Genomic DNA, 25,976 nt, shown 5'->3' on the forward strand with positions numbered 1-25,976 from the left:
AGAGGAACCTAGGACTCTAGCTGCCCGCGCGCGCGCCTCCAGGCGCCTCAGCCCGCCTTTCCCGCGCGCGCTGGGCGCAGAACGGTTCTGGGCTCTGAGGAGGTGGGGGGCGAGCGGGCGCGCGCAGGGAAGGCGGGTGCGCGCGTGCGGGGCGGGGATGGGCTGGGGGCGGCGCGTGGGTCTCAGTTTGCTATCGGGGGGCGGGCGCCGAGCTGCCTTACCTCTGAAGTCAAAAGGCGGCGCAGCGGCCGCCGAGCTCGGCGGTTGCAAGAACATGGTGCGCCGACTCTTGATCACAGTGCGGATTCGGCGCGCGTACGGCCCGCCGCGAGTCAGGGCTTTCGTCGTGCAGATCGCGCGGCCAACGCGTGAGTGGGCAGCGCCGGTCGTGCGGGCCGCTGCGGACCTCGTGCTGATGCTAGTGAGGAGCCAGCGCAGAGCGCAGCAACCGCATCCTAGACCAGGTAGGAAAGGCCTCGAAAATCCCGGGCGCAATCGGCCCTTGGGTGATTTTGTTTGATGTAAGCTAATACACAGATAAATCATCTCCAGACGAGGTTGGAGGAGGTTGTTTCGGGGTGGGTGGAGGCTCCTTCCACTTTCTCTCCATACGGGTTACAGTTACTTAGAGGTGCTGTTCTCCCAGTATGTGGAGCCCGGAGCCGCCTTCACACACCTCTTTAATCCCGTGAAACTCTGGGGGGAAACCGGGAGATTCTAAACCCACTTTAGAAGTCAGTCACTCCTAAATTTCCTGAGTGGAAATCAGTAAACACACACACACACACACACACAAGGTGTATTTCTAAGGCACTTTATTGCGCCCTGGAGGAAAGTATCACTAACGGTCTTAGTTTTCTGGAGGCCGCCTTTTTCCTCCCCAGTCTTCCTGCCTGGTCAACCCTCCCTCCTTCCAGTAGTGGAGGACATTTGAGAGTGCGGGCTCGCACAGTTTGACTTCCCGAAATAGTAATATTGATCTTGATCGAAGGATCAGTAACTGCTAAGAGGAGCAATCACTTGCTTTTGCAGTCAGTGGAGAGTCAGACTTTCGCAGTGAGATGGAGGTTTCTTCTTTAGTGGCCTGGCATATCTAAGTACTTGGGACAATGCCCGTATGTTTAGCAGAAGGCAGAACTACAGTGGGGAGTCTAAGGATCACACCGATCATATTTTAGTCATCTCAGGCCCCAATTAACAGGCCCCAAATGAGGCCTACTTCTTGAAAGACAGAATTCTAGGTAGTTTTGTCCTCACATAAGATAAATCTTTACATAGTCGATGTAATTTCCTATGACGAGGATAGTTGAAATATATATATAGCTACAATATATAGAGTCCTACTTAGAACTTGGGTAATGAATCCAAAAACAATTTAATGAGGCTTCATTTTTGTGACCTTCCTTGTGTCATTATTTCCCCATGAATACGTGTTTTGAAAAAGCAAAGGTCAGCAGAGGGGGAGTTATTTTTTATTGTAACGTTAATAGACTTTTTGACATGTAAATGTAAAACTGTTAACACTATCAGTGTTTAATCAGGTGTCTCAATTTCTATTGGCAAAAATCTACAAACAATTTATAGGGAAAATACACTTTTTCTTTTTCATATTATTATTAAAGTTCAGGGGTTTTTTTGGAATTAATAGAAGGAGCTTGTAAAGAATTTCAAGGCATGTTGCTGGTCTTGATTTCAGTTCATTTTAAAACATTAACAGGATCCTATTTTTTAAAACGGTGCTTTATCCGTACCAGCAAGCATTTAACCACTATGATGTGTTTTTGAATATCTTAGTTTTTAATATTATTCTCTATATAGTTATTTTATTTAAATTATTAAGTTGCATCCAAAACTCTATAGTAACAAAGTAGAAAATTTTAATCTATGTAAATACTATAATTATGTGTTTTCTATTTTAGGAATACATAATATAATATTGTGATTACTTTAAGTTAGAGAAATATTCATTTTATAATATATTTATTGTATAAGTGTTAAAAATATAAAAATGATAGATTCATTGAAAATAGCCATTTATTTCTTGTTATTTAGGTATAAATCAATTTTCAGGAATGAAAGTTATTTTTAAATGCATTGACTATATGAAAAGCCCAATTTTCAGCAAATATCTGAAGACAGAACACATGACATAGATAGAATAGAATATGTTTTGAAAATATGTGCAATTCTCCAAATTCATATATGAAATTTTACACATATACAAACATCTGGAAGTATTAATTATAAGTGACATGTAATTATATATTTCACATTAATATATATTATGTCTATGGTTATACTGATTTAAGAATATATATGGGTGGTAATTATGTTGGAACTCATACAATTCCTTGAGAGCAACAGTTTTAAAAACTAACTTGTATGAATTATTCAATACTAACGCAGACCTGTAAGGTGTTATTATTTTAACATATTTTTAGAGTTTTGCAAACATGTTCATTATGACTTTTTTTATATAACTGGAAAAATGTATATAATAAAATTCCACGTTACTAGTTTCTTATGCACACGTGCCTGATGAATTACACTAATTGACTCGTTACTTCTACCTTGGTGTGTTTACAAACGACATATTTTTCTGAAATTAAATATTTATTTGTTTACTGTTATGTGGGAACTCTTAGGGTTTTTCCCCTCCTTTAACAGCATAGTGTCCTCTCAAGGTGAGCACTATACGGTTAACATAAACCATTATTCCCAATGTGTACATGATCCCTAGCTTGCATTATGTTCTAAATGAACAATAATTCTTTCAGACATCAAGACTTAATATTCACTTACTTCTTTGGGGACTCTTGAATTTTAAAAAGTCCATTCCCATCCTAAGGTAACAACAACACAGCCTATTGCTGTCTATGTCCAACAGTATTTTACAGGTCTGCTAATTACATGTTAGTTCATCACAAGTAACTAACACGGTAGGGTTAAGCTAAACCATTTTCCCAACATGTGAATGACACCTGATAGTGAAGTGATCTACGTCATCTCAAAAATACCTTCTTAAAGGAAGGCTGAACATTTGGCCCAGTGTTTTTGCTCTTTTAAAACCTTTAGTCCTTTTTGAGAAGCATGACAATCTCACTTGCCCCAGTCCATCCTAAAACACCCTAGGCCAGAGAATCCTTCTCTCTGCTACAAAATCCAACCTCATAGAGTTTTTATGGTGCTTTATTTCTACAGTTTAAATAATGTAAACAATGGGTATAGTTTCATTTTCTAAACATAAAATTATAATATTGAATAGCTTTAAAAAAAACTACAGTTTTCTAAATTCTGATTTTCACATACCTGATGACTAATATTGTGTCTGTTTATTGACTGAAGATTAATGCACTTTCCTAAACACCTCACTGGCAAGAACATTTTTACATTATGTATCAAGAACTTGTAAAACATCCATATACTTTTATTCAGTTTTTCTATAAGTAGGCATTATTTTAAGGAAAGAAGGATTCTGACAAAGAGCAATACAAACAGATAAATAGTAGCAGGAAATTGAAAATTGCCTAAAATTCTAGCAATCACATTGTTAAATTATGTTCAATTATACCTGTACTCTGGAATTATGGTCTGAAATATTTCAGATCTGGAATATAACAGACAATCATTATGTTTTTGAAGAATATTTAATAGAATGTAAAATTATTACATTATAAAGTTAGGTGATTTCCTTTTTTTAAAAAAAAAGCAAGATTTAAAGCAATAAATTCTTATTCTTGCTTTTCCTCTCCGTCTCTCTCTCTCTTGTTCTTTCTCTACACACACATACATACACACACACAAACACACACACATACACACACACACAGCAATGTATCAAAGTATCTATAGTGGCTTCCTCAGAATGGTTGGTGATCTTTATTTCTTCGTTACACTTTTGTGTCTTCCAAAGTGATATGACCATCACCAGTTAAAAAAAAAGAAAAAAAGTTATTTTCATACAGTACAGATGAACTAAGAGCTTACTTAGCATTAGTTGGGGAAGGAGTGAGAAAGGGTGAGGAAAATAAGTTGTACACGTATCCAATATAAGAAGGTGGCTTTAAGGTCTGGAGAAAGCCTGAGAGGGTTCTGACTTCAGACTGTAGGGCACGCTGTGCCTGTTCACAACGTAGTTCGTTTTTAAATAAATGATAAATGCGTGGCTATACCTGTTTCCAAGGCACCTGGGTGTTAGGCCTCTCTGGTCCCAGCACTTGCCCCTCCTCGGGATCCCCTTCTCCCAAGTCCTCTCTGGAAGACTTCAGGGTGGGGCTCACCACTTCCCAGAGCTGGGCTGGCGTCGCAGTGGGTGTCCCCAGGACCCCAGAGTAGGAAGTGAGACTCGGAAGTTGCTCGGACCTCGCCTCCTTCACCTCTCAACTCCAACCACCCTCCTTGATTCATCTCTCACCCTCTCAGTTCTTAGAGATGCTTCGGATGCCGGAGATTTTATTGACCGCTGGGGTAGGACACAGGCCCACTTATCACCGAACTCCGCGAACGCACCCACCCCTTCTATTTTTAGCCTCCTCTGAGCCTTGCCCCTCACCCCAACTATTTCCGCAGGTAATATTTCATTAGAGTAACAGAGCAGAGCAGGGGTTAAACGCAGAGCAGGATGGGGGCTGCCTTGGGTGAAGAAGGGGTGGGGACAGGTGGAGTCTGAGTGGGCTTCGTGGCTTCCAGAGGGGTGCACGGTATGAGAGGGGACATCTCTGGGTCACCTCCCCAGGCGTGAAACTGACTAGGCCATTTTTTCTGGAAGGGAGGGAGCGGGATGGGACAGGTTCACTCCGAGGCTCGGAATGAGAGATGGTGAGGTGCACTTCCAAGACTAGGCGGCTCTTCCATTACCTTCCAGGCTAGGTGGTGACCAGAGTATTGAAAGGCCTCGTTTTCTTTGTTTCTCTGTCTGGGGTGCAAGGTGGTATAAAGAATGGCCCGTCATATTTTTCTAGTGATGATGTCTCTCAATAGTTTTCTTCTTATACTGAAACTTTCCTCATGTTTGAAAACTTTCTCCTTTAGTCAAGACATTCAAATAAAATCATTTATTAGAATGAAAAAACATCAGTCAGTATTAAAATAAGGTCAACTTCTATGTCAGTAAGCCAACAGATGGAGAAAACCTTAGGAATAAATAAAGGCTTTGTTCATAGGAGAAGGAAGGTCCTTTTAAAGACTGCTCCATCTTAGAAAATGCCCACAAATCTGGGGTCTCCGCAGAGTCACCATATCCTAATTCATGGTATTTCACTGTGTGTTCAGCAATCCCATGTGTATTGACAATTGTTGAATTTACTAAATGTCAATAACATTTGTTTTTTAAAGAAAGGAGGATTGAAGAAAATCTCTGCCTGTCAGTGCAGTTTTCTATTTCATAAACCCTGGAATGATTGTTGCAGTTGGGTGGAACTACATAATCAGAAAGAAGTAATAAAGGAGAAAAAATTAAAATGTCATCTACAAGATTTAAAATTACAGTGGCTCAGAGGTCCTTTGAAAAAGAATAAGTTGATTTTTATTTTTTATCACAAATGACTTTTTAATTTTTCTTCAACTAGCTCTGAATTTTCCCCTTTACCTTCAAAAAGAAAATCTCAGAATTTATTTAAATGGTTGCGAAGCCAGTAGGAGTTTTTTCTCAGGGAAAAAAAGTTTTGTAGATTGTAGAGGTTCAGAACTATATGAACAAAGACATGTAATCTCTTAAACAAATTGCAACTAATAAAATTGTGCAATCAGAGTGGTGTTAATACATATGCCCTTACTTTCTTAATTTAAGCATGAGAATAATATGATGTCAAAGAAGTACGGCAAAGGTTATCAGCAGCATCCTTACCTGGGCTGCTGTTTAAAATACATATTTCTGGAGCTCACCCTCAGAATATCTGATTCAGCAGATTTGCTGTGGGTCCCAAAATCTGCATTTCAAAGCATTTAAGGGGGATTCTGTTAGGAGGTGGCTCCTTGGGACAAATATGGCCAACATTGCTTTTTTAAGCCTTATTTTTGCTCATTTGTTTTTGAATCGAGGTTCAGCCTTTTAGATAAGATTTAAAATTTTAGAATCACACTCTGGGTGCCAGGAAGGACACTGAGAATCTGAATAAATCATTGGAGGAGCTATTTTACCAAATGAAGGATACCCTTTATTATTATTATGTGATCCTTCATCTGAACTGGAAAAGATTATCTCTTATATGCCAGATCTCTACAATCAGAACACATTTTGGGGCGAAGAATGTAACAGGATACACTTGTGCATTAAAGCTTGTAGCACCAGGCAGAAAATTTCCACAAAAGACATCACCTTTTTGAAACACTACATACACTTACTGTTGTTTACATAGGATGGATGGTCCTCGATAGATAGATAGAGTAATAAGTAATAAAGGATTTCTTTTATTTTACTTTATCTTCCAAATCAGAAACCAGGCAGTAAACATAACAACGTAAAATTATGTAAGAGAAGAAAAAGAGAACATAAAAGTATTCCACAGATTTAAATTATATTTATTTATGATCAAGGCAAAATTGCAGTAGAACGTAGCCATAACAGAATAAAGCACTTATAGATAAAACGAGGGGTCTTTGTGTCTATAAAAGCACATTGATGAGGGGGAAATATATAGAATAATGTAAGCTAAAGAATAATTTGCTGTTATAAGTTAAACTAAAATATTATGCCTTCCAACTTATAATCATAACTTTTCTGCTTTTAAACTACATTTTTCTAATGTTACACCTATTACTTTGCTGATATATTAGGGGGAAAAGCTTACGTTTTACTTTCTTTTTTTGAGTGCCACCATTTTCTTGCTCTGAATCTCTCAGGCTGCCAGACCATCTGACTCAGCAATTGTACAACTCTTTCACCCAATTTAAAGAAACAGCAACTATCCAAGCACAATGAATCCCCCCAGTTGCAAATCTTTCCCAACCTGTAGAACTAGCAGTATATTTTAATTCTGAAATAATTGTTAAATGTACATACAACATGGGACACTTTGAATTTTACTCCATTCAATTTACATGCTGAATAATTGAAACTGAATATATTTTATGTAACACAATTTTTAAAAGAAGTTTATTGAAACTTTCTTCTAAAAGCACATGGTCAAGTTTGCTTTCTCTTTTCCCTCAAAATAATTATGAGGAGCTTAACAGTAATAGAGCACATCAACTTACATTATCTTATTATCTTATTTAATTGTCACATTATCCTTATGTTTTAGGGATTTTATTCTCTCATTTCATGGACTGGAGACTGAGGCTCTGATAGGTTGCATGGTCTGTCAAAAGTCATTGACTACTAACTCGTGCCAAATTGAACTAGGTGTATTTCTTGCCCCAAATGCCCTAACTTAGCCCTTTATAACTGCCTTTTGATTGAATACATGTTTTATATATATATATATATATATATATATATATATATATATATATATATATATATATACACATATATATACCTATATGTGTGTATATATATATATGGTTTCAGTTCCATCTCTTACCGTTAGTTGTTGTTTTGTAAATTGCTTAACTCCCTTGGATCTCTGTTTTACTCAGCATCAGCCACATATGTTCTAGCAAATATATATTTGATTAGGTGAATGAAAAGTTCTGAAAAATAAGGCAGTTTAATAACTGAAGTCCTAAAAGCCATTGAATCTCATAATAAAACAAGAAAATTAACTTCTTTCAGAAATTCATTTCTTGCCCAGAATAAAACTAATTCAAAACTCCCTTATAAATTAAGTATAAATTACTCACTTACACTTCAATTTAAGAGCAATAAATAGGAAACCTATGCACAAGCATAGGAATCACTTGAAGCACGAAGTAGAAATGTCACTTTCTTGGAATATATGATCTGTGATTAGATTCCATTTCCTTTACTTACTAGCTGTGTGGTATTAGGACTAAGTACTTAAAGCTCTCAATGCTTCCACTTTCTTATCTGTAAACCTAAGGTGGTACCCTATAGTACTCATCCTTTAAGAACTAGATAAAATAGTATATGCAAAGAGATGTTGTAAACTTTCAATTCATCACATACATTTGTCAATTATTGTTAAAGTGCCTAATTAAACTAATCTTTAAAAGCACATTAGTTTACTTTTACAGTAAATACCTTCTTAACTATAATTTAATTAGAGTAGCTAGAAATTCCTCAACTCCATTTTAAAGAATATGCATATCATAATAAAAATATATTTATTCAAACCCCTGGCATATTCCAAGGTGTCAGGTAAATTTGTACAAAAAATCAGTGTAAACTTGTACAGAAGCCCTATATGATGGCCTTTACAGTGTGACTCTAAACTTTTCTAGTATTCGTAATTACTAAATAGCTATTAAACGATAGTCATGAACTTGTTTTCTAAGATAAGAAATTAAATTAGTTTTAGAAAACTGAAAAAAGTTATTAACTTGCCTTCAATTTATCAAAAAATTCAATAACTCCAAATAATAATTTCTGGAGGGAACACTGAGATAATGGGCTCTCGATTCCTTCAGAACAGTTGCTGCAGTCTGAATATCTGAATCAATAGTTTCGGCACAGAATTTTCTAAAAATTCTTTAGTGTGAAGAGTGTGCATGCGTGCATGCATGTGTGTGTGTGTGTGTGTGTGTGTGTATGTGGTGGAAGGAAAGAGGGGAAGAAGCATTAAAGTCATCCTCAAAACCTCCAAAATGTCTGCTTTGGAAGGTGGCCTGCAACTATTCTTATTCACATTTAGTAGGATATCAAAGAGACAAAATATGTTAAATATACTTCCTTAGGCAAAATTGACTTAGGTATATAAAATTAGTGCAGAGAAACATAAAGTATGCTCTGTTATCATTGCCTTTAAAAAATGAAGTCTGGGAGTTATCACCTTAGCCATAAGAAAGAGAAATAAAAAACTGTACCCTCAACCTAGAGACTCAAAGGAAAACATGAGTGGGAATGTTAAATCTGTAAGTGAAAGGTGTTAAAACATGAATAGGAAGCATTTTCTGATTTATTCAGGATTGATTTATATCATCATGAAGTTGATTCCTTCCAGAGGAGTTTAATCCCATATTGGGTGAAGAATGTGACTCCAGGAAGAGTGATCCAACACAGAAAATTTTCTTATGATCTTTTACAATATCAGAGGACAGTTTGGCTTCAGAATTTTCAGAAGTCCAGGAAACGCAAAAAAAAGAAAAGAAAAGAACAGTTAGACTCTAGAGCTCCAAGAAAACAGGCTACTCTTAAGGGATAGTTGTGGGGAGGGTGTTAACTAGGTCTTCCTTTGAAGAGGAAAGCTTCAATTTAGATGTTTCCCCCAAACTAGAGTATCCTAAATCATTGTTAAACCCAATCAATCAACCATGAACACTCAACTTCCACCAAGAGTGAAAACTGAACACAATATTACTGCTCTGTGAGTTTCACTTTCTCAAGGCAATAATAGCACATACAAGCATCAGCAGGATAGGCAGAAATGGAATACTGTATGTGTTCAAGGTTAGCAATTAAGAGAGCAACACGTGTTTGAAAGGAGAAAATCTGTGCAATCAAGGAGGAAAACAAGGGAGGTTGGGAATAGAGGTTTAGAGAAGGTAAACTTTATAATTTCTCAATTTTGCCTATAGTTTCCCCATTGTACTTTCTACTTGAACTGCACTCCAAGGAATGGTTGTGGGTAGCATTGAATGCAGAGAAAACATTGAACACAGTGGCATACTTCATTGTCACTTCCCATGATTTCATGAAAGTTTTTGTGGAAGTACTTTTATTATAACACAGACAACTTTATTACAAAGAAGCTCTGTTTTCATGGGGTTAGAATTCAAAGAAGACAGAGTTAATCACACCTTCTGGAAGGGAGTTTGCTTGTTCAAACCACAGATACCTGCCAGAATGTATAGTAATGAGAAAAAAATACCCAAGAGGAAATTGACTTTGATGGCCTAAATGAATAAGAAGATAGTAAATGTCATATCCTTAAAAAAAAAAGTTCCATTTATTGAGAGCCCACTGTGTGCCTAGATTTTTCTACATCTGACATTCTTTATTCCTTATAATAACCCTATGAACTGTTTTATTCCCCACTTTGAGAGGTGAGGAAAAGGAAGCTCAGAAAGTTTATGTAATTTATTCAAGTCCGCAGAACTGGTAAATGAGGGATGAGGGCTACCTGAGTATGAAGACTGAGATTGTCCCATTACCTATGCTGCATTTGTGTCTTCTCCAAGATTATTATTTAAGGCTGTGGTTGACATCCTCACCAACCACATTTGTCACAGTCAGTTTAAGTAGCTGTGGCCATAGAAAGAATATGAAGAGAGGACTGGGTTTAAGACCTGCAGGAAACACTTATTTGCTGGGTAACCATGGCAATGCACTACCCCTCCATTTCCTTATCTATAAATCATAGGGGTAGCTTTATGAAAAGCAATTTTTCAATTTGTGTCACAAGACTTAGACTCTTTAAAAACCTGCAGTACTATTTGTTGTAGCAATTAGAAACACCTTAAATATATGACAACAGGAGCATCAGTAGGTAAACTGGAGCTTTTTTCCCCAGTGGAGTATGTTGTAGCTATTAAAAGTAGTGTTTATAAAGCAATTTTGGAGAATTTGGGAAAATGCTCTAATGATGAGTGAAAGGAAAAACTCATTTCAAAATTGTATTATATCCACAAGAACTGAGCAAGGATAAAATACAGGAAGGAAATATTTCAAAATGTTGTTATTGTTTCCATGTAGTATAATTTTTCATTTTCTTTATGAAGCTCATTTCTTACATTTTTTACATAAATATGTGAACTATAATCAGGAAAAAATCATTCAAAATAGAGGCGACTGGATTAAGTCACTTTGAGGGACTTCAAGATTCAAATTTCTATCACTATGTGTATTATTATCCAAGAATAATCGCACAGAAGCACAGTAATTCCCAAAGGTGGAAATCCTGTCACCTTGGGTCCAGAATTTACAACCTGCCTGATGGCACAGTTCTCAAAGAAAAGGAAGCATTGCTGAGTTGTCCACCATGTCCTGTACAAATCAATCAGCAGGGAAACATAGTGGGGAGAGTGTGCACCTCTCAGACAGAACTGGGAACCTTGAGCTTGAACTCCATCTCCTTGTACCTTATGACTTAAGCACTCTGGGCTTCTTTTTTTCTAATTAATGAAGAAAGGATACTACTCTCTATTCCACAGGACAGTCGTGGGATTACAAATGACATATGTAAAGCTGCTTAATGTTTATCACATAGTTGGGGTTCAATAAATGGTAGCCATTATGATTTTGCTGGCAACTTTGAATGAATTTTCTATTGTTTCTGTCTGTCTCTCTCTCCTCTAATTATATGCTTTTCTTATTTTTTCCCTCAGGATGAGGCTAATTCTAATTCTCCATGTCTGTGCATGTAAACAAATTATGCACGTATGCACACAAATACATACTGTATCTATTGAGATATATATATATATATATATATACACATACCATATATACATAAAGAGAGAGACACACACACACACACACACACACACACAGTGCTAGTCTTAGTTTTTTTCAACTGGCCAAGTAGCCATAAATAGGCATAAGTAATTCAACAAAAGAAACTTCTCAACAAACAAAAACAGACATTTGCAAAACAATTGAGTTAGGGAGTGATTGTTTTCATGAGCTTCAAAGATTCCTCATTTCACAAGACTCCACTCTAGATATATTTTTAAGAGTAAACTCCTTACATAGATTTAAAATTACATTTGTTTTGCACACAATTTAGAAAAGACATCTGCTATATAACAAGTTATCCTCAAAATGATCTTGGGAAGATGATGATAGATACTACAGATTCTATACCCAGTTAATACTTTGGAAAATAAGACTGAAAAATTAGGACTTACCTATAATTATGTATCAGGTTTATAATAAGTTAAAGGGATTTTGAGTTTTGTGCTCTTTGCCCAAGTCCTGTTTGAGCAGGAAGATAAATTTTACAATAACTCTGAGTGAAAGTGAAAAGAGCTATCATAGAGTCCCTAAAAGAGTGCCTTATTCGTAGCAGATACTCAGTAATTGTGCTGTATTGAATTTAGTTAGAGAATAGTAAAAAGGAAAAGAAAATATCCTCCATCTTGAATTTTCCAAAGATCTAATCCCTGGGGGCACATTCCTGTGTCTTAACTAACCTGTGACAGAGGTCTGCTCTTTTTCTCAGAGGTCTCCCTTTTTGTTAAAGTTACCTTTTATCCTTGCGGAAAAATAAATAATTAAAGGAAAACCTTGCATTCATTGCCATTTTTCACCCAAGAAAGTCCTTCTTTCCCATTTAAAATACCCAGATCGGATACTGAGCCCTCAGAATTCTTACCCAGGGTCACTTTGAGGGGCACTTTTCTTAGCTGAACAACAATCTCTTGAGGCACAGTTGTTATTATGCCCACTTTGTAGATGCAGATATCAAAGCCAGAATAAAGTATTACTTTCTCAACGTAATAAAGTCGGTGGTGGAGCTAGGCCTGTGGTAACTCTTTCTATATTAAAAGGGGTACATGAAATTATTCTTCCATTGCTTTAGTCTTCAAATAATCCTCTACCGCACCCAGCATTCCACCCTAGAGCACATCTATTCAGGCTTAACCCAGCTATGTCCAGAAACTCCATTAACAGAGCATACCTGCTCTGATAAGCTATTTCCTAAGGAGGTCTTTTAAATTATTGGATCCTCTCCAGACCCTGAAATGCAACATCTTTTTCCTGGTAACACAGGTCTGAAGTGTGTTCAGACACTTCAGAGTGCATCCTCCTTCTCCTATACTGTTAATGTAGGCTTCCCTAAAGCGTGCATTCCAATTCCGGACCAACTTCCTCCTCCAGAGAATCAAACATGTCGATGGTTTTTACCAATTTACCCTCTTGACTAAGGACCCTTCTTTTTTTGTATACACAACTTAAAGCCAAGTGCCTGACATATAGTATGAACTCAGTTACTCTTTGTCAAATAAGGTTATGAATGATGGTTTTCAGAAAAGCAATGCAATGCTTGTCTAATAAAATGTATTATGTTTACTTAATTAATTATATGGCTAATATATGCATATAGTACAAAATCCAAACAATACAAGTTATAGAGTGTGACAAGAAAATCACATGCCCATCCCAGTTCCCCATTTCTTCTCCCTACAGTTAACAGACTTTTCTATATCTGTCCAGAGGTATTCTATATATATTTTATTTTTAACCTCAAGCTATATTTTGAACAATTCTTTTATAACAATACTAATATTAAATATGGTAAACAGATGTATGCTTTTGTGTGTATTGCCTCGCTTGATATATTAATCTCATGAGATATAAAGGTAGAGCAAGATAGAGTCCATTTTAAGGATATGGACATTGAAGCTAAGAATAGCCTCAAAGGATTTCACAATCAAAAAGGATGTTGATAGGCAGTCAAATCAGGACTGTCACTTGGTCCCAATTCAGAGCTGTTTATCCAATACCCTTTATTTTCCTGATAAAATGATGTTAGTTTACATATGATGTATTTGCATATCATGCATATCATACCTTGCCAATCCTGCAGTGCCTTGTAAGAACCAGAACCTAATTTCAGAATACTACCTTCTCAAATATCTTTCTTTCTCTTTCTGGTGATGTGTTGAATTAATGTTCACATCTAGAATTACTATTCTTGGATTTGTAGGGTCACAGGAGCACCATCATTGCAAGGCTTCCTTTAATTTAAAGAGTCAGGTGCTCCTCTAGTGTCACCTACCCTCAGCTGGGTTCTCCAGGCTGATGAAAAGCCTTCTAAGCCCGACTTAGCCCATCCCTCTTTCCTCAAAACAGATATCCTAAACCTTCACCACTCTCACTTCCTAGACCACCATCTTATCATCACTGAAAATAAGCCAGCCTCTTTGTTCATGGAAGGAAGTGTTTCAACTTCCTCCCTGCCCTGACCTTTTCTCCCTTCTCAAATCTAGCTGAATCTCCTGCATCCAAATTTGTGATGACTCCCTCTGCCTTATATTCCTTTGCTTCCTTACTTTTTAGGTGGCTCAGGTCTTCAGAAATACCCTATCTTGCCTATGTCCTCAGTTTCTCTTTTTTTTTTTTTCTCTCCTAACTGTTCTTCCTGTCACCTGGCATTTTCCCTTTAGGGTACGTGTGTGCTCAGGCCTCTTGCACCTTCCCTCTGCCTCCCCTCACCAGTCACTGCCTTGAGCTGTCAGGCTAACCTGTGAAAGAGTAGCCTGCACAGAGCGTCCCCACTTCCTCGGCATCCCATTCACTCCTGGTTTTCCTCCTGACAATCTGAGCAGCGCTTAGCAAACGGCTTTGCAGGCTTTTCTTCCAGAAGTTTATTTTTCCAGTTTCTCACCCTGCATCCCAGTAAATTACTTTCAGTTTGCCCAAACTTCTTTGCTCTCATTTCTGCCTGGAACATCTTTCTTCTTCTTTTCCATCTTTATACACCTACACTTTTCAAGACTAAGGTGAGCTTCCAGCATCCGTGAAGACTTTGCCTAAGCCACCAGAATGAGTTTGGTTCCATTTGCATTTTCTTGTGTCATCCTCTGCTTCCCTTTGCTCTTCTACACACATTACATATAATGCATCATTTAATCCCTGCAACAACTGTTTGAGGCGAGTACTATTATCCCAGTTATACAAATGAAAAAACTGAGGTCCAGGTACATTAAGTTCCTTTGTTATAGAGCAATTAAGTGAAAAGTCTAGATCTGAACCCAGGCATTCCAACTCAAGCCCATATGTTTAATATCTTCTACCCATCCCCTGCACTTAATACTCTACCCTTAACCTGTGAGCTTGTAGAATGAACATTCATATTTTAAAAATGAATAATCTTAAAAAACTGATCAGAATTGAGACAGATTTTTATTTCATAGTATAGATTTTCAAAACTGCCAACACAGCACAAACCTAAATAAGGCCATGACATCCTCAGGGAAGAAGAGAAGAAAGAAAATTTGAGGAGGGTAATAGAAATAACCAACAAACTTTAGAATTTTTGAAGCTTTTTGACATACATGGTCTTATTTTATCAATCCATGAAATATATTATGGCTCCATTTTACACATAGGGAATCTGAGACTGGCATAACCAGCACAAGGATCCTGGGCGTTATATTTTATTTCTTCTGAGGGTTTTCCCCTCAGGTCTTTACTCCTTGAGTAAATTGGGAGTTTGGTAGTTCTTTAAAAGAAAAACTAGGAAAGCTTTCATACTATTATTAACTACTTATTTACACAAGATTTCCAGTGGAGTATGGGATCAACTTCCAGAACAAAGGGGCCATACTCAAGGATTCCATAATCTTTAGGGAACTTGACTGTAAGTGCTGGAGCTAATGCATACATGTCTAAAACCTGCTCTTGAAGAAAGTCAATCTCCATGTCTGTATATAACGCATCCAAGGGATGTTTTTATATGGTTCTATCACCCATTTCCTCCAGTAACCGTCCAATATATTGCATGAGAGTTTAAAGAGTTCCTGATGTAGGAATCTATACTTGAGTTTTAGAGGAATTTCTGAATTCCCTAAAAGTTATATGTACCAGTGAACACACTTTTTAAATAAAATTGCATACTTTATTTTTTGAGGAGAGGATATGTAGCTTTCAACAGGTTCTCCAAAGGGCCTAATCTCCCTGCCCTAAGATTAGGAACCATCTTTTTAGTGATGAGAACTAATTTTGATATTAGTCCGAAAAACCGGACATATTACAAGGGAAATCTGTTCCCTCCATCCCATCACCACAACGGCTATTTCCCCCTCCCCCATGATACAATACCTTAAGCTACATTAAAATAATTTTATGTTCTCTACCACAGTTTGAATTTTCCACACCATTGTTGCCCTAATGATTGAGAGGTGCCTGGAGGAAAATATAAATGGCACAGTGATGGATTTTTATAATGGATTTGATACCCCATAAGTGTTTTAATTGGCATCACTTAAAACTTCATGTGTTGCCTAATCTAACAGCAACTGAAAGTACAGTCAGGTATTCTGGGTCTTCAGGAGGAGTCAAGTCTGTCATACGGAGTGAAGTAAGTCAGAAAGAGAAAAACAAATACCGTATGCTAACGCATATATATAGAATCTAAAAAAAAGAAAAAGGTTCTGAAGAACCTAGGGGCAGGAAAGGAATAAAGACGCAGACGTAGAGAATGGGCTTGAGGACACGGGGAGGGGGAAGGTTAATCTGGGACGAAGTGAGAGAGTGGCATGGACGCATATACACTACCAAATGTAAAATAGCTAGCTAGTGGGAAGCAGCCACATAGCACAGGGAGATCAGCTCGGTGCTTTGTGACCACCTAGAGGGGCGGGATAGGGAGGGTGGGAGGGAGAAGCAGGAGGGAGGAGATATGGGGATATATGTATATGTATAGCTGATTCACTTTGTTATAAAGCAGAAACTAATACACCATTGTAAAGCAATTATACTCCAATAAAGATGTTAAAAAAGAGGAGTCAAGCGGGTACTGAAACATAACTTTTAAAATAGAGCTGGGTTATGTAGTAGACAGATGAAGCATGTGATTAAGGCACCTGCAAAGAGCAACCCAGTCTTTTAAAAAAGTATATATATATATGTGTGTGTGTGTGTGGTGTGTGTATATATATATGTAATAACCACAGGATAAATTAGAACCTTGTTGGATTTTCTTTTGCTTATTATCCTCTTCATTCTGTTAAACTTTTCATTAAATATATCGGTTTTTGGAGGCTATCTATCATTGTCGGTGATTAAGGTCTTCCTGCCTTCCCTTTTATTTTATTTATTTATTTTTGGCTGCATTGGGTCTTCATTGCTGCGCACGGGCTTTCTCTAGTTGCGGCGAGCGGGGGCTACTCTTCGTGCGGTGCGCGGGCTTATAGTTGCGATGGCTTCTCTTGTTCTGGAGCATAGGCTCTAGGCGCGCAGTAGTTGTGACACATGGGCTCAGTAGTTGTGGCTCACGGGCTCTAGAGCGCAGGCTCAATAGTTGTGGCACAGGGGCTTATCTGCTCCGCAGCGTGTGGGATCTTCCCAGACCAGGGCTTGAACCCGTGTTCCCTGCATTGGCAGGCGGATTCTTAACCACTGCGCCACCAGGGAAACCCCTGCCTTTCCTTTTATATAATATTGATAACTCTACCCAAAGCATTTTCTTCTTTGTGTCTCATAACAGGATTGCAAAAGAATCCTCAAAATGGATAATTTAAGAGCTAACAGGCATTAGCTTAGGATGTGTGACACTGTTCTAAATACTTATGTGTATATCAATTCATTTAAAACTCAGAACAGTCCTATGAAGTAGGGACGACTCTTATCCCCCCCCATTTTATAACTAAGAAAATTTTAAGGTTTTTCCAGTAGGAAGGAGAGGTGTAGGGGGCGGGACAGAAACGGCGCCAGGACAGTGTGTGAGCCTGGTCTCTGAATCAACTCTGAATGCAACTCTGCCCCTAGAGCGCTGAGCACTTTTCCTGGTCTAGGAGGAATTATTTATTAAGAACGGAGCCCATCAACCCAGTGACTCCCTTGCCACTTTCCTATCTGCTTATAGGCAGAAATCTCCACCATCCCTGTTAAATAGACCTCATCTTCCCGCAGCCAGCCCGTATACTAGGCACTAGTACCAGGCATTGTGTAAGCCTCGGAAACGCTCTCTCCCGACATCCGTTTTCATGTGTGTGCAGGGAGGGAGGCACAGGCTGGCGGGTGAGCCCACTCTCCAAAATGAACGTTTGAGCTAGGATTTCTGGCATAGCAGAGCCAGCGCGCGATATCCAAGTGCTGAGTGTTGGAGGGGGAGTGTGTCGTCTGAAAGAAGGGAAGCCTCATGGTGGCATGGGTGATACCGATCCTCGGCTCTTACCGCGAGGACAGGCTGGCCGTTTCTTCTGATTAAAAGAGGAAGCAATACTTTGCCTAGGACACCAAACACACTGGTTCGAACTTGGCAGTTAGGAATCCCGTGCAGCTCTCTAATGCCAGGCAGGGTGTACACGCGAGGAATTTCGCTTTGGTGGAACGAACTCGCTCAGAGCTGCGCGTGCGCCTCTGCTGGGGGTGGGGGCGCAGCTCTGGGAGGAGGGCGCAGGGGACGCGGGGAGGGGGGCAGGTGGGAGGGCCCTGGGTGCCCTCCAGCCGGGGCTCCGCCGCGCTCCAGGGGCGGACCGCTTCCGGCCGGTGCCCCCGGGCGGGAGGGCGGAGGACTCGTGACTGCGGAGGCATGAAGTGGGGCCCGTTCAGCGGTGTCTCATTTGCAGCGCGTTGGGAGCAAAAGGCGCCTCCTGGAAGAACGCGTGGAGGGCGCTCTCCGGGGTGGAAAGAGTCCGCAGGAGGAGTCGAGGAGCGGAGTCTGGGGGCCGCTTCCGCGGGCCCTGGAGGCGGAAAAAAGAGGGGCGGGCTGCTCCCGGGCGGCCGGGGCGGGCCGCGTGCATTCCAAGGAGGCGGGAGGGGGAGAGCGCGGGAGCGAGGGGCGAGCGTTGGGGAGCAGCATGGAGACCTTGGCTGACTGGCTGGCCACCGCCGCCGCCCGGGGCCGGGCTGACGAGGTGCGAGCGCTGCTCGAGGCGGGGGCGCCGGCCCACGCGCCGAACCGTTACGGTCGGAGCCCGATTCAGGTAGGTCGGCAGGCTTGCCGCGGGAAGGTGGCGGGGGAGCGGGGGGGGGGATGGCGGGCGACTTAGAAGGACGAGGTTGGCCAGTGGATCGGAACCAGGTAAGCGTTTCTTGGTAAAGGGGAGACTTCCAGGGGAGTTTTCAGACCGAGGTCGGAGTCGGAGACCTCTCGGAGACGCCCAGGGAGCTCAGGAAGCCACTGGAGGACTGAAAGGCACATGGGGTTCAGATCTCTAGACTGGTATGAAGATCTAGAGGGGAGAGCCTATTTGTGTTCATATAAACCGAGGTATGTTCTTCATCAGATGCGAAATTGACGAACATTTGGGGTAAGAGTTTAAAGAAATGGAAGATTTGCTGGACCACTTAACCCCGAACTCACTGAATGGGGAATGGAGCTGATCCTCTTCTTTGTTGGGAGTTGGGGGAGGGATTTCAGTGGAAATCTCCTGCTGTGTATGTTGGAATAAAGGTCGATTGAAACTTTTCAGAAGTAACTACACATCGTGTTTATTTTTTTTTAACCGAGTAAGGAAAGTATATGCTTGTTAGGAAATAGGCATATCTGAAGAAAAACGTTAATGTAACCTTGCCTGAAATAATGCTGTCAATTTAGTTAACCACTTGGGGAATATCTCCTATCATTTTGGGTATTTTAAACTTACTTGATATAGGTTAATTTATTTGAGAGTTTTCAATTCCTCAGAGTTTAAAAATGTCATTTCTCCCCTCCCCACTCCAGTTTTGTATGTGTGAGGGTGTGTTGAGATCCTTTTTCTGTTGTTTTTTGCCTTCACTAACTTCCTAAATCTGAGGCTAAAGACACATTCTTCCTGGCAGTCACTACCCTTGTTTTACGCCCAGTTTTGACAATGATTTCTGATTCTGAAAAACAAAATTTATATGAAGCAAATGCACATTGCAAAAACTCCAGCCTAACAAGACAAAGGAAAAGTAACTCCACTTGGAACTTAACAGGTTTCACAAGTGAATCTTCCTTTCCTGAAACTATGCTACACAGGATAAATTTTACACACTTTTAGTTACAGATATAAAAATAAAATGAAATGCCTTCAAATTTGAGATTATTTGGGATTTGAAATGTGGAGAGATTTGGGGAGAGAAAGGTTGAATGGTTGCAGAAGAGAAGCATTGAGTCCTTTTTAAAAAATGCATGCCTGAGTCATAATTAGATATCTCTAAAATTTTGTCAGCACCTTGCAGACTGGGCATTCAGCCTTCGAGTTCTAGAAGGTGTTAGATGAGACCTTATTGTTTAAATACAAAAAGAAAGTAGGATAATTAATTTTAAATCATTTTTAAATAGGATAAAAGCATAAACAAAAGGGGGTATGATTTTAATTTTGAACCCTAACCAAATTTGTGTTTAATAGAAAAATACTTAGTTTATAGAAAATTTTTAATTACTAAATTAAATTTAGGTCATCAAGTTAACTTAGGCACCCTATAAATATTAGTTTGTTTGATTAAGTTTCTTTTTGTTTTGGATTGCTATTATTTAAATATTTAAATGTTATGTTACTTTTCAACCTTTAATACTGTGGCATATAATAAAACATTTTAAACCAGTTTTATGACTAAGATGAAGGACTTTATTTATCCAACCCAACTAATATATTTTCACCTGCATTATATACAGGCATGGAAGTGTACAGACATGTACTAGCTCTGGCACTTGCAGTAGAGCTTCCAAAACATTATGACATCATCCTTGGGTGTGGCCCCTTTGTTTTGGAAATTAACCCATAATCTATTAGAAGTCTAATAGTGTAAATAAGTAGTTAATAATATTGTGACAGTTTCAGCAGTTTTTCTTTTAAAACAATTCTTTCTTCTAATGCACTGCATTAGTTTTTCTTTCTTTTTGTAGCTGTAAGTTGGTTCACTTATATTTTTTCTCTGTCTTTTTGAAAATTAAATCAGTTTCACTTTCTTCAGGACAGGAATCAACAAACGTACTGTAACTTATTATGATTCTGTTATGATTGGTTTGGACAGATTAATTTGTGTTTAATACAGAATGTAACTAAAAATAAATAATTCCTCTATACAGTCACTATGGTCTAGCTAATATAACCAAATAATCGTTACCCTAAAAAAAGAATAGTCTACCACCACCACCCACCATGTAACACTCAAATTGTAAGGTTGCTGTGATTGTGAACACCATTTCAAAATTCCTCTTTGGTAATGGCTTTGTATCAAAGATTATTTAGGAGCCAAATGAGGTGAGCACCCCCTACTTAGTGAACTCTCAGAGTGTAATCTTGGAAGGTGTCTGAGTTTCCTATTTCTGCTATAACAAATTACCACAAATTTAGTATCAACATAAATTTATTATTTTATGTTTCTGGAAGTCAGAAGTCTAAAATGGATCCACAGGGTTGCACTCCTGTTGGGAGTTCTAAGAATCCATTTCCTTGTCTTTTCCAACGTCTAGTGACAGTCAACTTTCCTTGGCTCATGGCCCCTGCATCTTCTCTCTGACCTCTGCTTCCTATCTTCTCTCTGTGTCCTTTTTATAAGGAAACTTGTAATTAAGTTGAGCCCACCCTGACAATACAAGTTAATCTCCCTCAAAATCCTTAATTTAACCACATCTGCAAAGTCCCCTTTGCCATATAAGGTAAATATATTCACAGCTTTTGAGTGTTAGGAAGTGGACATCTTTGGGGGGCATTATTTAGTTTACCAGAAGAAGGAATTTTAGGGCTGGTTAGACAAACTTTCTCATTTTATTCTTAAAGAAATTGAAGTTTAACGTTCAGGGAAACCAAGGGTAGCTTAAAGTTTTGCAAGAATTAAGTTTTTGTTGGTTTTTTTTTTCTTTTTCATTTTTGCTTTTAAACAATTACTACGTTTTTAAACAATTACCACGTTCTGGGCTTGGTTATACAGCAGTGAACCATACAAAATCTCCGAGCCTTACATAATTTCATATCAAAATGAGGAAGAAAATACAGGAGGTTAGGCTGTAGTAAAAGCCAGTTTGTTCCTCACCCTTTTGCTGTTGTCTGTGACTCTGGCAGTTTTCTGTGCGTGGCTGGAACTCTGCAGAACGTTGGAGAATATAACAGAATGTGTACAGAAAAATGGAATAGGTAGGAGAACTGGCTAAGCGCGCTGGTAACTGAAAGAAAGTAGTAACTAGGCACCTGTGGCTTGTAAGGGCGTCTGCACGGGCTGGGGGCTCCGCAAATAGTTTCTTTAATCCTGCCCTTGCCCCCACCCCGGTCCTGACCGCTCTGCTCTCTCCCGCAGGTTATGATGATGGGCAGCGCCCACGTGGCCGAGCTGCTGCTGCTCCACGGTGCGGACCCCAACTGCGCGGACCCCGCCACCCTCACCCGACCCGTGCACGACGCCGCCCGGGAGGGCTTCCTGGACACGCTGGTGGCGCTGCACCGAGCCGGGGCGCGGCTGGACATGCGCGACGCCTGGGGCCGCCTGCCCGTGGACCTGGCTGAGGAGCGGGGCCACCGCGACGTCGCCCGCTACCTGCGCGCGGCTGCAGGGGGCACCGAAGGCGGGAGCCACGCCCGCGCAGACTCCGCGGAAGGTCCCGCAGGTGAGGTGGCTGATCCACGAGTTTGAACTCAGCTTCCGCAGCCCAGCGCACTCACTTTTCGGAAGAGAAAGTTGGGCCCAGGAGACTAGGGTATTTGGTCCTACCTCAGCTCACCCTGCCAACCCATGGGACAACTCCAGTCTCCCCATCGCGCTGCCTCGTTAGGACTGCAGACGGGAAATAGCCCACGATGGACTGTCGCACGTTAAAGCCCATCCCATAAACCGTGCCTCCCACCCCCTAAACACTTGAGAACCAGACGGTGGAAAATTGAGCACTCCGGAGGCTAGAGGTCCAGTGGCCCCTCTTCCTGCAAATTAGCTGGCTAGCTGCATCCTTTCAACGGCCCCCAGTTTCCCCACTAGTTTAACAAGGTCGCTGAACCGACACTGGAATTTCCAAAGCCAACTGCGCGTGGCATCATCTGGCAGAGATCTATCATTCCCGGCTCTATTGCAAAATTCTACTAAATCCGACTTTCCGCTCTATGCGGTGGAGTTTTTCAGAGCTCCCCCAGTGGGTTCTGAGGGCGACTGGGATGGAGACCTCGCCAACTCTCGCAGTCTGCACACTGGGATTCGCTGCACTCTCTGAGAAACAGAGACACTCTCTTAAGCTTTTCCCTCTCTTAAGCATTCTATTATGATGGATATGTGGACCTCCTTGCCTTTTCCTACGACCACGAGTACTTCTTTTTCCTTGGCCCATTTCCCCCACCTCACTCCTACCTGCTTAAAGTACCAACTTTACTCTGACTTTTTTCTGAAGGGGGAATCATTTTATTTACCTATCTATCTACCTACCTACCTACCTACCTATCTATCTATCTATAGCAATATACGAAATAACGTGAAAATTTAAGGTAAACCATGACTTCGAAGAGACTGAAATCTATCGTATTTTGGCTCAGAACTGGGGCACTAGGCTCCCTGTGCCTTAGGGGAGCCTAGGAGGACGGAGTGGAAAGGCTTGCTCTGGACCTTTGGGAGATATCTTGAGTGCTAGGCCTTGGGTGTGAGAGGCACCCATATCTCCTTTAGCCTGCCACCCTCTCCTCCAACTGAAGCTTCCGTATGGAATGCGGCATAGAACTAGGGGCCAATCACAGGGCAGTTGGGCGGAGCAAGAACTGGGAGGAGCTGAAGAGGAGAAGGATTTAGATGATCGAGTTGGGCCACAGGCAAATGAATAATCAAACCTAAGATATTTAACCCAGGTACACACGATCCCTCCCTCCTTCCCTCCCTCCCTCCCTTCCTTCCTTCCTATTTTTTTTTAAGTTCCTACTTGCGTGATCAGCCCCGTTCTAGATCAGACACATAAGTGAATAGGACAAAACGGGAATCCTGCCTTCATAGAGCTTACATTCTGGGAAGTAGATTTTTAAGCAATATAACTGTATTTCGAAGAGTGAGTTTGTAAAACCGATGTGGTGGATAAGAGTGATGTGTGAATAGGCGGGGAGACTATCTTAAGAGTGGTCAGAGAACCTGAGTCATGAGAAGAGATTAGCCACGGGAGGCAGAGAAACTCGAGTGCAAAAACTTACATGAAAAAGAACGTGGCAGTTTAAGAGGACCCAAAGGCCAGCTGGAGCAAGTACACAACGAGATCAAAGAGGAGGGCAGAGGCCAGATAACGTAGTGGCCCTGTAAGTCAAAAAAAAAAAAGGATGTTAGATCAAAACATGGATTTTGTTCTAGAAACGTTAGGAAGCCATTAGCAGGTTTGAGAGATAGGGTCTGGTAAAGAAGATAAGACTGGAACGAAAGGTTCTCACACTGCGGAGCGCCCCGGAGACTGAGGTGCTCTCTGGTTATGCAGGTTCGCCGAATCGCTGTGCGTCAGGTGCAAGAGATACCTGGGGACGTTCGAAGGTCAAGGCGACCCCTTCACCCCCAGTCGCCTGGCATTATGTGTGGCAAACAACTTGGTACTCGTTATAGACCTGCTTGGTTCTCGCAACCCCGCAGGTTGCGCGGCTGCTCTCTCCCTGCCCTCGTCGGGCGGGTCCCGAGCGCGGGAGCGGCCTGGCGAGCCCGGAGCAGCCCAGCGGGTCAAGCGGACGCGCTGCGAGATCGGGAAGACTCGGGAGTGCGGCGGCGGCTGGGAGGGTCCAGACTCCCTAGACAGACCCTGTGCTGAGGGTTGGTGGATGTTAAGAAGATGTGTCTGCATAGCCAGTGGGGGGCTGCGAGAGAGGAGGGAGGTGTCGCATGTCTTTGACTTCTGGTTTCTAATGTCTTTTTTCTTTCTCCCTTCTACAGACAGTCCCGCCCTAAAGAATCCTTGAAATCTAGAGACACTTCGACTACATATTTTGGTCTTCAGTCGTCGAAGTTTGAATACAAGAACTACCCCCACCATATCTAAATCTTCCCTGCTTAGTTCCAATTCATCAAATAACGCTTTTAAAAAATTGGAACTGCCTCCCCCTTCCTTCCCTAAATTTTGCTATAAAATTAAAAAAAAAACCGACACTGTTCTTGTCTTTTCATCGGGTTGGAGTTTTCGGGAGCCAGTACTCAGGCTCTGGAAACACATCTAAGCGGGCACTTCCTCTTTCGAGCCTCGCACCCGCCAGGCGCTGAGGTTATTACAGCCATTTTGTGAACTAGGAAAACGAAGCTTAAATGGATTACGTGACGCTTCTTGTGTCAAACTGCCCGCAAGGGGCGGAGCCAAGGCGCAAAAAAATTTTAAACAAATAGGGTTCTTTCCGTTCACTCAGTCAACATTTATTGAGCACCTATTATGGCACCTTACCAGGGGTATAGTCGTGTGTGGGGGAGCGGGGGAAACAGATGTCCCTGTCCCAGATGTCCCTGGGACAGGGACATCAACTAATAAGCACACAACACATAACTAGAAATTTTAAGGCCTATTTCATTGAATCGCCGATATAGAGTTGTTTCTGAGACCCACCATTGTTTCACATACCTCTTAGAAAGAAAAACGCTGCAGGTAAGAGTGCATACCATAGATTGATAAGACACATTCGGATTTCAAATAATGAAATGTCAAAAGCTGGGACTTTAGATCGATGAAAAGGGGTAAAAAGTGATAAATGGAAACTCCAGGGAGACCTCAGATTGAGACTTCCCTTACTTACCTGGCTCCAGAATCCGAGCCCTGTAAGTAAGGTTTTGGGTATTTTGCACAAAGCGTCACAGCCAATAATAGGTGGCGAAGCCTGCAGAACGTGACCCACAACCACACGCAGAGTTCTGCATCCCGCTGGGGCCTGCGTGAGCTGGCCCTCCAGGCCGGCCCAGCGCCCCGGAATTCGACAGCGGCGGGCTGTGAGGTTGTGGCTCTGACTGCCACCCAAGCCAAAAGCAGCTCCGCGCTTCTTTGCCAGAGCAGGGATGTTGCAGGAACGTAGCTCCAACTTCAGCTGGGGCTGCCTCAGTCTCCGTTGCTTATTGAGGTGAAATTCACATAAGATTAACAATTTTAAAGGGTATAATTCAGTCGCATTAGTACACTCACAATGTTGTGCAACCATCGCCATTTATCTAGTTTCAAAACATTTTCATCATCCCCAAAGGCGACCCAATACCCATTAAGCATATTCATTAGATACTCCCTGTCCCCAGACCCTGGCAACCACTAATCTATTGTCTCTATGGATTTACCTATTCTGGACACTTGATGGTAAGTGGAATCATACAATATGTTGCCTTTTGTGTCTGTCTTCTTTCACTTAGCATACTTTTTTTTGAGGTTTATCCA

General features: G+C 40.9%; 1 protein-coding gene across 2 annotated transcripts; it reads left to right on the plus strand.

Moving 5' to 3' along the window:
* The first annotated feature begins 376 nt into the window (after positions 1–376).
* LOC308618873 (cyclin-dependent kinase inhibitor 2A-like) lies at positions 377–24,715 on the plus strand. 2 transcript variants are annotated; one of them, XM_081237183.1, is made up of 3 exons: positions 377–464; positions 21,935–22,241; positions 24,509–24,715. In XM_081237183.1, exons 2-3 carry the CDS (start codon positions 21,938–21,940, stop codon positions 24,532–24,534), a joined length of 330 nt encoding a protein of 109 aa, XP_081093309.1. In that variant the 5' UTR covers positions 377–464; positions 21,935–21,937; the 3' UTR covers positions 24,535–24,715. The 2 variants fall into 2 exon arrangements, with proteins under 2 accessions (XP_081093309.1, XP_081093310.1); XM_081237184.1 differs by lacking the exon at positions 377–464 and adding an exon at positions 18,265–18,654.
* Positions 24,716–25,976: the final 1,261 nt, after the last annotated feature.

This window comes from Mesoplodon bidens (assembly GCF_964165515.1).
Source record: "Mesoplodon bidens genome assembly, chromosome: 6".
NCBI classification, from domain to species: domain Eukaryota; kingdom Metazoa; phylum Chordata; class Mammalia; order Artiodactyla; family Ziphiidae; genus Mesoplodon; species Mesoplodon bidens.